At 39.3% G+C, this 17,685-nt stretch overlaps 1 protein-coding gene across 4 annotated transcripts in view; it reads left to right on the forward strand.

The window, feature by feature from the left end:
• Window positions 1-2,284: 2,284 nt before the first annotated feature.
• LOC145912594 (diacylglycerol kinase zeta-like) overlaps window positions 2,285-17,685 on the forward strand; it is a 29,504-nt gene continuing 14,103 nt past the window's right edge. Inside the window, exons 1-10 of one of the 4 annotated variants that reach the window (XM_083000118.1) lie at window positions 2,285-2,420; window positions 2,835-3,033; window positions 3,351-3,389; window positions 3,693-3,806; window positions 5,016-5,106; window positions 14,820-14,934; window positions 15,521-15,604; window positions 15,996-16,070; window positions 16,652-16,708; window positions 17,446-17,514. In XM_083000118.1, the coding sequence (XP_082856244.1) occupies window positions 2,835-3,033; window positions 3,351-3,389; window positions 3,693-3,806; window positions 5,016-5,106; window positions 14,820-14,934; window positions 15,521-15,604; window positions 15,996-16,070; window positions 16,652-16,708; window positions 17,446-17,514 (843 nt within the window). In that variant the 5' untranslated portion in view covers window positions 2,285-2,420. Of the gene's footprint in view, window positions 2,421-2,834; window positions 3,034-3,350; window positions 3,390-3,692; window positions 3,807-5,015; window positions 5,107-12,632; window positions 13,146-13,223; window positions 13,567-14,819; window positions 14,935-15,520; window positions 15,605-15,995; window positions 16,071-16,651; window positions 16,709-17,445; window positions 17,515-17,685 lie in introns of those variants that run through there. The other 3 variants (XM_083000120.1, XM_083000119.1, XM_083000121.1) reach the window with 3 other exon arrangements.

Consider the following 17,685-nt stretch of genomic DNA (forward strand, 5'->3'; position numbering starts at 1 on the left):
GTTGATTATTCTGCACATAGCCTACATTATGAACTATTTGGTTAAGCTTAATATTTCGCTAGATTGTGTGGGTAGCCTACACAAAATTAATTTAATTTCAAACAATAAAATGCGCATGCATTTACGAGATAGCAAATATTACTAACGTTTGATCACAGCAGTTTAATATGTTTCACATCAAAGGTCCATTTGGCGTGCAGGTTAAAAGCAACAGATGACAGTTGGCAGCATCTGCTGTGCTTAATGTCGTGTGCTGCATTTTATTAACTTCGAATTATGTGAATCCACCGCAGAGGACTTCTGTCCTCTTTATAAACCGAGGACATGTGATTTGTATATGCATCAATTTTTAATGCCGACCGGGCTGTCGCTGTATACTTTTTATCCCAGCACAGAAGACAACTGTTGTGTGGAGGTAAAACAATGACTACCAACTGTTTTTGCGTTAAAAATTAAAAAAACAAACAAATATATAGTTGACGTTTCTTTAACTAATTGACAAATCACGGCCAATGTTGGATGAAAACTATTTTCTTGCCGGAAATTTATTTTAGTGACTAGCCCAATCCAATTCAAGCGGGCGATTTCCAGAATTTTTTTAAATAAAGCAGAGCAACTGTCTGTAAAACCACGCAACAGATGTTAATTACTGCGTCACGTTTGTCCAAAACCTCCCGGTGTCAGCTGATATGTTCATTCAAGCGTGTAAGATTCATTGTAGCGTGAAATAGTAAACATAGAGGAAGCGAAATGGGTTAGAGAGGACGCATAGGGGTAGGGGGTGAAGCATGTGTTTGGCTTCCGCGGTGAGAAATTCGGGAAGTGCACACAATCAGAAAAGGCGTTATGCGCCCGTTGTTGTTATGTGTGGACACGACTCAGACACGATTAGGAACTTACTACGTATAGCTATAGTGGAAAGCTTGCTTGGGATTTGGTTTCCGTATCGCAAGAGCATTTCGCATTCTGCTACGTTTTAAATAAGATATTATAAATTGAATAAGCTGTGTGTGTGTTTTTTTTGTTTTTTTGCTGTACAATAAACAGATATTTAAAACCTTATAGTTTTTATGTTATTCGTTGCAAAAGATTTCTTCTGTGATGTAGGCCAAATGTTATTGGGTGGTATTGAACTTGGGAAGAATAAAAATGTTGCATCATCAGATGCAAAATTGAGATTAGATTTGTTTATGAAGTTAAAAAGTAAACGTGAAAATTTATGTTAATTTTGTATGTTTACATTTGGAAATTTAAATTTTGCAGGTGTCTTTTTTAGCGTATTTTGCAAATAATACTTTCATTAGGACACTGAAGCCTAAGGCATCTTGAGACTTGCTTATGGGGACACAACAACTAGAAACAAATTGGCTGTTCCAGTTATAACATCTGAAACTTTGGGAAATTGTACCCTGGCCATTATGGCTGAGTAAGTAACACCTTATGTCGCACATTTATTTTATTCACATAGCCAATATATATTGCGCTTTAATGGATGTTTAAATAATGCATCAACTTGCATTTAGCAACCTGATATCTTACTGCAATAGCCTGTGTCTAAAGGGAGCATTATGAATAATAAAACACTTTCATGTCGATCTGTATGCACTGTGTCTAATGCTTAAATATGCTTGAACAGTGCCTTGAATATTGGAAAGTATCAGTGCAGTTATGTTGATGTCCTTGTCGTTGGTAATTTTTGACCGTCAAAACAGGGTTATGAGTGCTTAAATCTGTGTGAACAATATAAAATTGGAAAATATTACTTTTGAAAAAATTGCCCAATTGGTTGTATAAGTTTACTCCAGTACCTAGACCTTAAAAAGTCAGCTTGCATGAGCCGCATGTTTGTTAATGGAAGAAGACTGTCACATGTAATGCTGCTAATGTTTTTGATGCAAAATCAATAATTTTTTTTGAGTTAAGTAAAACAGAATTTTGAAAAGTGTGTGGCTGCCACTAATAGGTACCCCTACAAAGAATAAGCACATTGTGTACATTTTGTGCAATTTTTGTACATTGTGAATATTTTTCTCAAAATACATTGTGAATCATACATATACATGTGATGTCATAAAGCTATTTGTCAAACTATTCACCTGACTAAATGCAATGCTGTATCGGGGTTATCTAAAATATCTTTCTATATTTAGTATCGAAATGACGGACACATTACTGCTGTTAAAGCTTATGGTTCAGGCACAAATTACCAAAATTAAGATCATGCAAACTTTTGTTTCAACTGTTTTTGTGTCATTGTTTATATTGTTGTATTTACTACTTTCACAGATCTTCTTATTCATATTTACTTTTTGTTTTAAGTTATTTTTATCACAAAATTGTTACAATTTCCAAAGCATGGTTCCATACCAATAAACAACAAGTCTTCCTAAATTCCTTTGTGGCCAAACAATATTGTAAAGGTAAGTACAATGCAAGCCTTGTTTTTCTCTGTGTACTGAGCTTAAGACAAGTTTTATTGTTTTTTTTATGACGTTGCCTGTAAAAAAAACAAAAATTAGGCAGAGTGTGACATGACTCATTACTTGTTAAGGAAGGAGCGTTGATTGATTCTTAATTGCTCAGTTTCCTCAAATATTGCGTAGTAAAAAGTGATGCAGTATTGTAGTTCCTCTGAAGGAAAACGTTTAATGATAGATGCAAAATTGGGTGTAAGAATGGGGAATGTGAAAAATACAAGTTGGCAGAATGCTAACTTTGGCAAAATTTTATTCATTTTTGATTTAAAATTGATTTAAGCTTACTTTTCAATTCTTTTTTTGCAACTATGTTTACCTCACTGTAAAAAATCTTCTTTGTATTTAAAAAAAAAACAGATGATGATCGTAAAGCGAAAGCGTAAGGACAAAAAGCTATCTGCACCGGACCTGGATTTAACTGATCACGAACACTGGCTTGTCCAATCGCCACTACATTTACCAAAGCAACTTTCAGAAAACAACACAAACAACAACGGCATCGGCGGGGGTAAAAGAAAAAACTACAAAAGACTCTACAGTGAAGAAGCCAAAAGCAGTAAGTGGTTGCATGACGTACACAGGCATGTAATTGTAAAAATAAACAGCAATACAGTTTTTGTTCGTGTTATTGGTGACACATAGAACAATTAAATTTGACGTAGTAGCTGCGCGGATTTAATGACATCCTAACCGCAGACAAGTTGTAAGTTGTATCGCAAAGCAGAATTCATGTCTTCAGGCAATTTGTCTGCTCAGTAGCAAATACCTTCTTGCAATGATTAACCCAACATAGTGTGGTGTCTGTATTGAGGTCATTTGATATCTGTGTTGAGGTGCAAGACTAACTTTTTTTTCGTTATTTGTTATGCCCAGGTAATAAATCAGGATTATTGAAAAAGACTAAACAGAAAGGTGGGCTCAACAAATGCATGTTGTGTCGTGAACTGTGTTGGTTAAAGTTGGTCATGCATCCTGATAGATTTATCCAAAAATACATAAAAAATATATGACAAAATGAAGGTTTTTGTCAGGTTGTTGAATAACCTATCTGAAAGGATAGTTTGTACAAGCAATAATTGTCGTTTGTTTTTTAATATACCAACAAAGTGGATTGTGAAGAAAAAGCAACACTGTTTGACATTTTATCTATTGCTTTTGTACAGCAACAAGACCACAAGAAACTTTTAACTGAATGATGTATTGATTTCTTGACAGGTTCGTTGGATAGCCTGTCTGACAGATTTTATTCAGACAGTGCTGAAAGGTTTGTAACTTCAGAACCAGGCTTGAATCCTACAAGCTCGAAAGACCCAAAATACTCACAGACTGGTAAGCCATATACTGCATGTAGCAGTCATTTAATCATGTTTTAAACTTTTTCTAAATAAACAGCCGTTACAACAACCATTCGCACTTAACCTTGTGTGGAATTGATTTTTATTTATGTTGAAAGTATTGATATATACCTATAGTTGATGTAAACCTCTGCATATATACCTGAAAATTGGTCAGGATCAGTTGTACTAATGTAGTAATCCCGCCTTGTTAGGCAAATCATTGGTTTTGTCCCTTCTGATCTAATAAACAGGTTTGCATGTAAGTTCATGTTGTAATTACTACATTTTACCAGAAAAAAACAATTGATAGAAATAAGATATATATACAATGTCTCCAGCTGGTGCCGATCAGAAGATACCAAGGAAGTGATGTTTTGATTAAAACACAGCCTGCAATATTGTGTAAACTACAGGCATGACTAATCAGACACCATCCGTTGTGGCAGCAACAACAGCTATTTATGTGAATTAGGAAATATACGAACGCTGTATGTTCACAGGACATGTGTAGTGCTGTGGTTTGCCTTTAGCCAATGCTAGTCAGTGGTGTGTGAAGTAATTAGTTGAGGAAGCATTTGATATTGACCACATATTGTACTGTTACTAATACACAATCTTGTCTGAAACAGGAAAGGCTTTAGCAGTACGTTATTACAAAAAAAGTTGCTTTTATGCCAGATAAAACTCAACTGGAGAAGTATTGGACAGGAAATAGCTGCAGTTTGACAAGTCAATACGTTTAACAATGTAGAATGGCAAGTGGAGCGCCAAAATTGAATTTTATCATGGACGCCTGCATAGAATTTAGTGTAAAGCTTTATTCATATAGTCAAAGTCACAGTCCCCATATTTCTAAACCTACCTCGAGGGAAATTTCGCGAGGAAAGGCGATTACGGCATCGATCTTTGCGGATTAACGTACATTATAGCCAGGGCATCGCGTTCCATGTTTCAACTTTCCTAAAATACAAATGCGATTCCGTTCCAAACAGGATTCGGTTTTGTTTATTGTTTTCGCTGATGAAATCAACTCTCCCCAAAAAGTTAATATTTCTGTTTGTAATGTACAATTGGTCGATTGCAGCATTTTAATTGTCATTATTTTTTGTTCACATTGTTGCTTACATTTGCTCATCACATAAGACTTTAAGTGACTTAATGTAGCAATGGAACTGTACGTAATGCCCAATCCGTTTTAAAGCTCCAGTGGACCACGTCCGATTACCTGCAGAGTATCCGCCTGATGAGCACCAGCAAGAGAGAAGAACGTCCGCTCATCGAGTATCTTACAGGTGGGTGCAGTACAATTTTTACATTCCTTTAAATCCGTGGTTGTCAGTCTTTTTGCACTTGGCGAACTGTTACGGCCCGTTTAAAACAAAATGTAATGAACTGAACTTGTTAATGAAAAGAGAATATTTAACGAGACAAGAAGAAATTTAGAATATAAAATTGAATATTCATCTTGGCTACGTATGGCAGGTTGCAAGCTATATGTTTGCTGAGAATTATCCAAGACTTTTATTTTTGCCTGGTATGATCTAAGCGAAAATGATGACCATCACTCTGAATATGCGTATGTATGCCGTAATCCATGGTTTTAAACATAGATTGTCATATAGCTTTTACCCTTTGTGTATAATACTTGAAACTTGCTGTGTGTTCTTCCGTGAGTTTCCCTCACATGACGAAAGTAAGTCAAAATGATGACGCCACCCAAAGCAGTTTCGTACGGGTGTTATTTAAAACTGTGATTAACCGAAGCGGAAACTTTGTATCTCCGACTTCCTGCATAATACGTCGGTTGGTCCCATCCGGCATACGAGTTCCAAGTATATACATACGAAACAAATACGGTCCTAGTTAGCCGCCCGTTTTAATGGACGCAGACACAGAGCCCTAAAAGTTACAACAAAACCCGGTTTTCCATCCACATAAATTTTGTTTTAGGGTGGTCTTTGTTATAAAATATATGGTGGCATTTTCTCCATCTTTGTGTATTTGCAATGAGTGGTGTAGTTTGTCCGTTTCGCCATCCGACCGGGATGCATCTGGTGAATATGGAATGCAATGGAGTCTCTCGGCGCCTGCCAGCTTGCGCTTGAAAACATGTTGATCGGCTTTCTTGTGGTGACATCAAAACGCATTGAGCCGCTGTATTGCGACTTTTGGAGGTTTAATTTTTTTTTAAATTCCTTCAATCAACTGAAAGAAGAATGTGGCCAACCTGCTAATTTGGGATTTGGATGATCGGTTCAAAAATAGCTTCGAATATTTCGAATGGAAGTTAAGCGTCCCGTTACATCTGATCATGCTTTCGCTACAATAAGCTTCCATTTATTTCAGGCCGCCAATAAATGTTTTAAATGTGCTTCGCGAACGTGCTTTTAGCGCAAAACTGTTTGGATTTGGACGCGCAGCTTCGCGCACTTGTTGTCGGCGAGGCAGCGGTTTCTTGTGTACACATCGTTAAATCCAACTATCTCCTTCTGCTCGCTTCTCGGCCGAACATAACAGCACCGCGTCATAAATTTATTCCGGTATGGGCGATGTTGCATCATGTTCAAGCAAACAAACATGGTCGGTTTTAGATGTTGAAGCGATGCACTGTGCACTGAAGTTGTTTTTGGAACATTCACATGTGTCTATTCATTACACTACAAGGGAGAACTTTTTTAGTCGGTGCGCAACGTTCGTGTAAAATAGATCGCATGACCTAAGCGTCAGGTCCTTTGTTGACAGGTAGAAAATACAACGCCGTTCACCAACATCACGCTCTCGGAATGTATAGCATACAGCCCGACCTTATACATCGCACACCAGGCCAGCTCATTGTCCGCGGTTTTGTGACGTCACAAGGCTGCTTTTAGACACAGAAATAATATCCCGTTCTCAGCTTCGTTTTCAACAAAGGGAAATCGAATTACGTATTTTATATGACACGAGGTTTACGTCGAGTGACTGTTAGGGTCACAAGGCATGTAAGTGGGCTTGTTTTTTAACCACAAGGAAAACTGCACTGCTAACTAACTTGATTTCGATTGACTGCTTCGATCGCTGCCATCGATATTTGGCGTGTTGCAGCACCAAAGCGTTTAGCGGAGCGGAATTGAATATGTTTTTCCGCAAGCGAATTTGACGGAGCCTGCTGTGCGAATACATTGCCATGGAAGTTTTTGGCGTTTCAATCGTGGCAAAAAAGTGAAACTGATGTTATTTAATAACCTACATCGAGTTTATATTCTGTAAATGCAAGCTCCAAGGACGTTATTTCACGACCACTGTTGCCGCAGCGTATGAATGAGTCTTAAGATTCCAACAATAATAACAAATCTACACCGATAGTTTTAAACACTCCTTATTGTGGCGTGATTTAGTGTTTAATTTTGTTATTGGGCCGAAACCGAAATTCGGGCACAACTTTATTTAAATAACTTATATTTAAATTTAAAGTACTATGCCCATACCCTCAAAGAGGTTAAACTACACAGCAGTTTAATATTCTACATATAATATGGAAAAACGAAGTGTGGAATATATCGTATCCCCTCTTTTTTCCCTAAACTCTCTCTAAATATTGCGGTGCCTTTGACGTATATTGTGAGGTGGTTAGAATTAGAATCCAGCTTTAACATTGCTCAAAAACTATAATACTAACGCACTAAAAACATTAATTAACTGCATCCAAAATGCGTAACGGTGATTCATTGGCATTTTTAACACATTTTGTTCAAGCTGGGAAAAGTGTCTCGATCGCTTGGTACTTTTGCCTGGAAAGTTTATGTAAATTGGATTATTAAAAAAAGTCATGGAAGCAATGGTAAAGCCTCTGAAAAGCTTGTAGCCTACGTAGCCGTGCAAACTCCCAAGATGGCCAACACTTAAAATGAATCACACAAGTCCCCTCAAAAATCAATAAAATCTCTAGGATATACTATAAACAATAACGGCTTAAAAGGTAATCTGCACTTGCGTACATGCAGAGTACAAATAATCAAATAATATCGCATTTTCAACAGTTTCAAGGGACTGACTTGTCTTGACAAACTGGGTTGCAAGAAATTGCCATGGTCAAAATAGAACTCATGTAAATAGGTATATAAACTACTGGATAAGATAAACTTTTACCTTACAAATGCCGTAGCATCGTCCCAACCTAACGAAAAACACTGTTTGCGAGTTGTAGCATTCAATCTTTACAAGCATTTTGCAATCAGAACCGTGTACTTCGCGTAACTACAAAGCGAAAGTCCTCGTCTTTAGTTTTGTGCCTAGCAACGACGTTTGTTTGCAAGGATCGTAAGATAGCAATGACTGCGTTTGTGTTGACGCCGCAGTTTGTGTATTAAGCTCCCGCTTGGAATGTGAAACTGTTTTTGAATGAAAAGGGGGCTTTGATTTTAATTACCCCCTCTCCATGTCGGCGCACCGTTGTTTTCCAAAATATTTTAACGACAAGCTCTTGACGACAACATTCAACGCTTGACAAACACGCCAGATGTTACAATTTTTGTTTTCGGAATATTTTGTTTCAGTGTGTGTATTATGTTTATCGCAACTTCTATTTCTAGCTGTCAGTAAAACACACATAACGTCAAGCGAAATAAGACTGGCAAACACTGTTCTAAACCAAAATTGCTCGTCAACAAATCTTTTGCTAGGTGGCGATAAATATATCTGTACCAAATCCGCTAGGTGACACCAAAGGTTTGTTTGGAGCGATTGCCCTTCTTTGACGTTCTTCGTCCGTCAATCGATATTTTTGCGTGTGAATGATGGACTGTGACGTCACATTGTTCATTTATAGTCGATTGTGCTTGTCTCGAAAAAGGCCAAAACCTATTATTTTTGTATTGGGCGAGGGAAGGGGGAAGTGCCGTGTTTTCAGGTTAAGACTGGATGTCTAATTGATTTTGTTTTTGCAACGGTTCGTGGTCAGTTTTGCTAAGCAGGTGCCAAATGATTCGATGTTTGTGTGAAGCACTTTCGCGGAGTTGCACTGCAGGAAGTGAAAGCCAAAACAACAGTGCATGACGTGAAGTATTATTTCATCGATTTTCTCTCAGCGGAGCCTTGCTTCGAACTGCAACAACCATTCAACACGGGAAACTAGAGGGTAGCACAGTGATCAGAGGTTTTGAAACATATTGTGGCATCCGTTTTGTTCGATAGCGAAAACGTGATATGATATTGACAGGAAAGAGATACGCGTTTTATTTCCGCGTGTTGGCATATCACTCTTTGTTGACGCCATGTTTAGGGGATATTTTTATGGTGTTGTCAGTGTTCAAAATGCTGCATCCCAAATGTCACTGAAACACTGCTCGAGCAACAACAATTGCATGCAGAAAGTAACAATGCAGTTTGTGAGGGCATAATATACAGGCTGCAATTGGCCGTGGGCAGAGGGTTTGGTTATCTTAATGCTTTTCTTGAAGATGTGTTAGATTAAATCGATTCTAAGTGGACATTTTAGGCGTTATTTTGTGGTCAGCAGCAACAAATTGTTGTTTCACACTTTCCGGATGGAGGTAATGATTGCGCGCGCAACGAAATGGCAGCGGTGTAAAGACCAAGTAATATCGCATTTATGGTGTCTTGTGTGTTTGCGGAGTATGCCCACTTGCCCAAGCTAACGCCGCTTCTACTGTGTGGACGTATGTTTACACTTCACTGCTTCTTAGAACTCAATAGGCCCATGCCAATATATACACTCTTCACGAGCATCTAAGTGCAAATAGACCATCGTGCGCAGTATGTTGATCGAAGGGTAAAAACTTCCCCTAAGCACCGACTATGACATCACAAAACAAGTGCAGGCGATTGGACCGTGATAAGGAAATAGTTGTTAAGTTGTTTCTTGCGGTAAGCTAACGATAAACAAGACGTGTAGATAGGGTTGTACTGTCTTGGGCTGTTTTGCAGGTCTATTTGATAAGTTTTGAGACTTGAACCCTAAGCCATAACTGAAAGTTTAAGAATTGATTTTTACAATCGTGCAAATGTTAATAAACCATTGATTTTTATTCGTTGTGCGCGGACGGAGGTTTAAAAGCGCCTAACTAAGCGCACTTGCTGGGAGAAATGGAACGGAGGGCGACGGAAAAAAGTTTGCTTATGCACATCAGCGTCGGGGCAACACAGCTTGTCCAGTAGCCTGGCGAAAGCTGGATTGAGGCGGTGTTGTGATATTTGCAAGCTTATACAAGCAACACCGAGCCTAATAGCACCACCCGGATACATGTCAATGCTTGCCAGTCAACGCACAAGTGTTCCTACTAGTTTGCAAGCTATATGTGCAATATGGAGCTACACTTATCAGGGTAACAAACATCGTTTATTACGTCATAGCAGCACCAGGGCACTGGCCGATTGTTGAAGATGTAGTACGTGCGGGAAGTGCACGTCTTTGGTAGCCTATCCAAGCCTTGACCTGGTGATCGTGCGCTGAGTGCTAGCATACTATTCTTGTACATGGTATTCTGTGCTCGCTGCACTTATGCTGTATTCGCTGGATAGATGCATTTTAATGATTAGAACAGTTCGTTTATGATACGGCGCGACTCCATAGTTTGTTCAAAGTGACACAAACATGCCAGAGGCCGTGTCTAGTGTACCTTGTTTTGCTTGGTTGGACCACAAATGTTCGTTGTGTGCATATTTTGCTCAAACCGATGTTTGCTGGTGGCCAAGGGTGTCTAGGTTTTAGATTCGTATCTACAGCGACAAGAGGCATGCATTTGCGAAACCGAAAAGAGCTTTTGGTTACACGCAGTTGCTACTCAGTTTAGGGGATGTATATAATTGGTTCTAACACTGCTGTTTATAGGATTAACACTCAATGGAAGGTTTTCAAATGGCAATCTATTTCAAAGGCAAAAGTAAGACATGTCCCATCTCAGGCTGTTTGTCGTTGATGGAGTTGGAACTTAGTTTTCGTGCCCGCTGTGCGTTGATGCAAATTTCCAAATGACTTGGCAAGGTCGGTTTCGAAAGAACAACGTGCGTTTTCATTACATTCCCCGCTTCAGGAAGATCCATTGCCCTCAGGCACTAGCATTGTTAGCACTTGCCGTGACTATTTTCCTCTTCCTGTAAGGCTAGCCGAGCTGATGCCACAACGTGCTTACAGCAGTTCGTAGTAAACTGTTTACAGGAAGTCCTCTGATGGTTGGAAACATGGATGTCAGCAAGCCGATATTTGTCTGCTGCTGACCTTTTGTGGCATGGTTGAACTGTTATCACCAGGTGTTATGCTTCAGTTATTTTTTGCCGACTTTTCAATACATGCGGCAATTGATTAGAAATGAATCGGTTTCGAAAATTGTTGTTTTTTGGTGTTCTTACACTTTAAGTATGACTAGACATAAAGTGGTTTGTCACATATGTTTCAATATGGAGCCTATGTTGTCAGAAGTTAAGCTTAGCATGTCACCTGTTTTAAACCTTTTCATCAAAGTAAAGAACCGCAGAACACTCGGCATTTGCGTCCCGTTAAAAAGTTTAACAGCAAGGTTTAAAAAGTCGACTAAGTGCGCAAAAAGCTTTGTGTAAGCGTTTAACACACGTGAAATTGTACACCAACGGCAGGATGTTGTTATTTTACCGTTTAGGTGCTTAGCCAGCCGTTAACATTTTGTTCCGAAATGATCCACTTGCCGTATCGATTTGGACACACCGCAAACCTTGTTTAAAAATCAATTGACTGCGATAAATTGTGACCAAATTTTACTTGTCCACGCCCACTAGTTGCCGTTGACCTTTCACAAACCTTTTCACTTTGTCACGATAGCTGTGTACAAAAGTCATGGTCTCGACAATTTTATGGCCATTTTTGATGACTGCGTATGGCTATCGCCGCCTCCGCGCACACAAAATACTGCATAATTGATGGTTCAAACGATATACTATGGTAATTGTGTCGTCACTAAACTCCTTATCCCGGCCTGCCGAAGCGGAACCCTGGTGTTGCTTTCCGACCAGTTGTCTGTCATTTATCGCCAACTGCAGCATTTTGCGTAGTTCTGAACTTTAGCGCAGGTTTTTGAAAATCTTTGTGTGGTGCAGAGCGTTTTGCTTTGACAATGTTTGCGAGTAAGCTTAATTCTTTAGGATGCCTTCTCCAGCTAATCTTTTTCTTGTTGTTGCTGCTGTGTTGTTCGAAATTCGAATGTCAGTTTTTAAGTTTCACAAACGAGAGACTCTGAAAAAACTTCAAAAGCATCAAGTAAACCTAAAAGTGTTTTACCAAAATTCGTTTTGTGTCATTTTGTCTCTTATGCGTCTGTGGCCCAAAATGCTCAACAAGCTTACTCTAGTAGGTTTATGGAACCTTCGTATTGATTCATGGCACCCACTTTGGGAAAGGTTGCATACGTGTGCGTTGCGCTAACAAACTCTTCTACATTGATTGGCCTCTTGGTGGGTCGTATGTTGTCAAGGTACAGGCGATGTGGTTATTTACCTGATGACAATAAAGCTAAGATGGTTTTCAAGGTATTTTGATGTAAACAGCTTGCCCAAATGCGAAGGCTAATGGTCTTGCATATTGCTGAACACACAGAATAATGTTAGGCGTTTTGTATCTCATACAGCGGTTTTGGCCCTTTCCGCTTCATCGTCGTATGTCACAAATTGACAGTTTATCACAATGTAATGTAACAATAGCTATATTTAGACACAATTGTCTCTGCTCTATGTGTATTTAATTTATCATTGGCAGTTTTTGTAGGGGACGTTGTCGCTCTTGATCTGCGTAAGTGCGATTGACTTGTATATCGCTAATGTATTTTAAATCTCCAAACACTTTGCAGATCAATGTGCCAGTCCATTAACATTTGCAAACTACTGTAATCACTAAGCCGTAACGTGTGCACTGAGCCGCAACGATGTCGTCACAAGTGCATACCCCTCTAGCGCGGAGGCGAAGCTCTAGAGAAATCATGGTACCCAACTCGCACAGGCTAAATTTACGAAGAAGAAGCTCTGTAACACAACGTGTGACGTCACTGCCCGGTGACGTAACAGTAAAGCACCAGAGAAGCAGAAGCAATCCGGTTATATCAGAAAAAGGCAACCAGAGCCGTTTGGAGCGACGTCGAAGCGCAGTGACTTTCCCATCCACGTACAGAAGCCTAAATGCACCTACGAAGACTCCAGCTTGTATGACGCCATCAGTGACGTCAACTACTGAAATTTGCTGTTACGTACCTCGTCGGTATCCCAAACAGAAACGTGGCAACGACTGGTCCACCTTGGTCGAATGTCTTACCCACAAAAAAGCCGGATCCAGAATCAGCCCGCTAGAAATTCAGATAAGAAAGAGCCTCGAGTACGTGCATTGTGACGTAAAGCGTGTGTAGTGACGTAAGCATTACCGATTACGCTGAGCCGCTTAAACCTACACCGTCGGGCGACTCCGCACAGCAAAGCGATAATGCATATGGAAACGTTTAATGAAAACATAACGCTGCGATTGTTGGCGTTCTATTGATCGTTGTGACGCCATAACTCTTTCCTGTGAGCGGAGCGGAACAAGAGCGGTATTAGGACAGTAATCTCTGCCTGTCCCAACAATTTGCCTGCGTTGGTCACAGTCGTTGATCAAGCGTTGCCACTGTAGCGTAATAATAGTACAACCCTGTTGTTGTGACCGGTGGTAGAGGGCTGACTAACGAAAGAAGCTTTGTGTAGGACTGCACTACAGTTAAAGACAGGTGGCGTTTTGCATAAACACTAGCTATGTTTCGTCGGTAAGTTGTTTTTTATTTTAGGTGCTGTATGGTAACCTTTCGTTGGAGGAAGGCGCGTTTTTATTAGCCATTACCGGTTTTGTTTACCCTATTTTACCTACAATTAGGCCGAAAACAATAGTGCAGTGCCGACAATGGGTTGTGCAGTGTTGTATTCAAAATTTTTAAGCTGCTGCCACATAAATTGACATTTTGAAAAGAAGTTAGATAGAAGTTAAGACAATAGAAGCATTTCGATTTTAGCAGGATTGCCTAGGCTTATGTTGGTATTTAAAATCGTTTGCCAAGAAAAACGAGTTTTAAAATGTTTGTGAATGAATGTTCATATCTCAGCATATGATCGCAATCCAGATGAAGTAATTATACATTCTACGTTTGGTAAAAATATGTAATGCTAGTTTATTTCCCAGTTTTGATCAGGGTTTGACTTGCAAGTCGAAAAACAAGTATGGTAGACAAGTAAAGTGGTATTGTTATGCATGCGGTGATGCAGTATATCAATTACACACCTCGTATGTTACGTCATAGTGGTATTTGTTATTGCAACACAGGTTAAGAACCAATCCTCTGTTTTTTAAACCGGTTTTCGCGTTAACTGAACTGTATGAGTAAACTAATCACAATTTGCCAATGAAAACCAAGCATTTTTGGTTAATTTTTGTGGTATTGCCTTTGTACTGGTACATGTTGGTTGGGGCTTTTTTAAAAAAAAGAAACTTCCAATAAAGTCTTTTTTTGCACTGCGATATTGCTGACATTTTGCTTCTATAGTAGAGTAACCCATATGTATTATACACTACTAAAAATTCATGCGCGTTCACGAAGAAGCATGTTAATTATAGATGTGAAAGTATGAATTGTTGTGACACGGGGTCTGACTGCACTATTGGTTTAGCTTTTGCTTGGTTTCCATCTTGTTCCGCCGGTTGGTTGCACCTGGTTTTGTGCCCGATGGATGACGGTGATTGTATAGTCACCACAAAGTGGAAGTCTTTGCTTGGCCGTTTGGTCAGCAAAGTGCACTGATGATACCTTACATGTCGAAATAGTGGCCATCAATATGAGCTAACAGAAATAACAAGTGGCTGTATGAAGTATAGCCTATATTCACCTAAATAGACAATAAACTGGAAGAAATGCCTTGCACGTTGTCAATGCGCTTGTACCAATCCATAAATATATCACAGTCAACGTGTAGGAGGTGCCTACAAAGGAATTAGACATCTAATTAAGGCTATTCGTTATTTTTGCAGGAAGGCAATTCAGAAAGCCGGTTACAACATGAACGAGTTGGTCTCTGCCACCACAGCCAGCTTTTCGCCGATCGCACAACGACGAGTGACTCCGAAAACCGAAGTTGACTGGACGGTGAGTAACTCGTTGATTCCTTTGTGTATTTCCCTTTCACCATACAAAGGATCCCACTTTCCAGGAAATAAGGGTTCACATTGTTAATTGACCGAAGCGATTGATGGCGTGTACTGTTGAACAAGCAGGCGTACTCGCGGGTTAAACACTCATAAAGGAATTTATTAGTTATCGAGTGACTTTTAGGTCTTCAACCAGGGGGCACATTGTTAAATATACCAAGCATCTTTCGAATTATTCGGTCTCATCAGTGTAGCTTTGTGGTTACTATCCAACAATCTTGCCTGCCAAACAGGAACATTGGCTCTGTATGCAGCTCACTACAAATATTAATTGGCTTCATTGCTTGTATATGATGGTGTTTGTACACAAAACAAAAGTTTTCATGGGTTGCAAATGTTGGGTGCTCAGTCTGTAGTGATGTCATATCGTCTTGTTAAAACTCCTTGTCAATTCCCAACGTAAATGTGTACACATGATGGGCTTTTTGCAGCAGAAATCTTGCGATCGTTCGTTAAATCCACTAAACGTCATACACACTGACGCACGAGCTAATAACAACAATTTGTTACCCTTTTGTTTGTAGGAATCGGCGCTGAGTGATGACCACCTTTGGGCCCCCACAAACGCTTCTGGCGACCTTTGTTACGTCGGGGAACAGAATTGCAGCGTAAGTGTGACGTCATAATCTCTGTTGGCGGTCGGGAGGTTGGACAAGTTTTTTTTAATTAGGTTTTGTGAAAATCGAAACGTGCGGTTACAAAACAATAGGAGACGAAAACCCTATTTTGGTTGTGAGCTACCGTGCATTGTTGTTCATTTTTGTACGACTTTGCGCGTATATTGCGTATTTTGATGGTTTGGGAAACGGACAGTCTTACTTAGTTGTCGGTAAGTATTCCAGTGGTTTCGCGATTTGCGAGTTAAGCAACGTTGTTAGAGGCGCTTTTTTCGAATAATAGCATGACGAATGTCCAAGCCTTGAAGCTTTTAGGTCATTGACAGCGTTTCAAAATTTGTTATACTCCCTCTATTTCTTGTCTAATGGAATTTTTTTTTAGAAATCCGGCGGCCGAAAGAAGTGCTCCGCTTGTCACATCGTCGTGCATGACGCTTGCTACGCCCAACTTGTCAGGGTAAGCGATATTTTGTTGCCAAAGGCATTTTTATGGGAGCATAGTTAAATGTTTATTCATTTGCCGAAAGACATGTGTCCGACAACAAGACTAAATTTTTCACGGCCAATGCGACCTTTTAGGATTCCAAACCAGCTATTATGCCAACAACCATAATGTAGTAGGTAAAAAACTACATGTCCTTTCTATGTCAAGGCAATTTGTTGCAATTTTCTTTTCCAACCGATAGTGTTTCCTGTCCTATGTAAAGGACTGAGATTCATATAATGTGTCTGTCTGATCTCTATAGATTAACGGACAATATAGCGCCGTGTGCAACTTCTTAACCTATTGAAACCATTTACTTATAGTATCGTATGAAAAAAAAAGTCAGTGAACGAAATAACCACACATGAGAGCTTTTTCCAAAATATAACTTGTTGATAAAATCACATACCAGGTATTTGTTGCCCATAAGACTGTTTGGTGGTTTCGATAGTTATTCATCGAGTTTTATTATACTGTTTGTGAATGTTGTGTTTTGTGAACGCAAAGTAGATATTGGAATCCATACGTCCTCTTGATATGTTTTTGGTTTACAGATCGGCTTCCGTTGCAAGACGACATTTCGCGAGGCCACCACTAGGAGCATGCGAGAGGTAAAGTTTTAATTTCGCTCGGGGACCTGTTTGATAGTGCCGACGTATGTTGTCCTTGTTATTATCAGCAAACAGCTTCCAATTATTTTGGTATGAAATCAAGACCTCAACTAATTAAAAAGGGAAAGGGCATTGTTTAATTTTCATCGCTGAAATATTTTTTGTTGCTCGCGGGACGGGTTTATTATTCTCATGTTTACAAAGAGAGCGTGATCAAATCGATTCTGGATAACTATAGGTGAAGATGTCTATCGATTTGACGCACACATTCACCGCTTCGTGATGTGTAGTCCCTTGCTTATTATTGTAATATCTGCGCAATCAAGTAGTTTTGATTACTGGTAGCTTTTCGGAAGGAAATTGGTTTGAAAGTTCAGTATGAACAATGTTTCACCATATTGTTTTCAACGTGTAAAATATCCATTGTTGTTTAAGAACGCTATTAACGGATTTACCCGTAATTCTGAGAACAAAATGGCTTTTATTGAAGTGAAATATTACCGGAACGCCTCAAATAAATATAACATGTCTATGTTTTTTTTGCAATATGGGTCACAGTCTTTTCGTCCCACCTCGTCATTAACACTGTGTTCTTCTCGCCTAATATATAAATATATACTAACAGACATCATTGGATCGCACTTCAAAACAGCATGGTTATGTTTTTTGAACCAGTGTGATCTTCGCGTAGATTTTTCCAACCACTTGTAATATGGTTAAATGTTTTTATCCTCCAGACTTTGGTTGTTCATCATCATTGGGTTCATCGACGCAAGCAGGAGGGAAAGTGCAAGCAATGCGGAAAGGTAAGAAAAGGTTAATTTAAACAAAATCCCATGAAAAATACATAATACGTAGAGGCTTGTGGAGATCTTGGACGCGAAATCGAAACGTTCAAAACGAAGCTTTTCGCATTTTAGTGGTTTCATTCTTTTCCTTCGTTGAGTTGCTCGTCTGAACAAAAAAACAATTAGCGC

This window comes from Ascidia mentula, chromosome 8 (genome assembly GCF_947561715.1).
Source record: "Ascidia mentula chromosome 8, kaAscMent1.1, whole genome shotgun sequence".
NCBI lineage: Eukaryota > Metazoa > Chordata > Ascidiacea > Phlebobranchia > Ascidiidae > Ascidia > Ascidia mentula.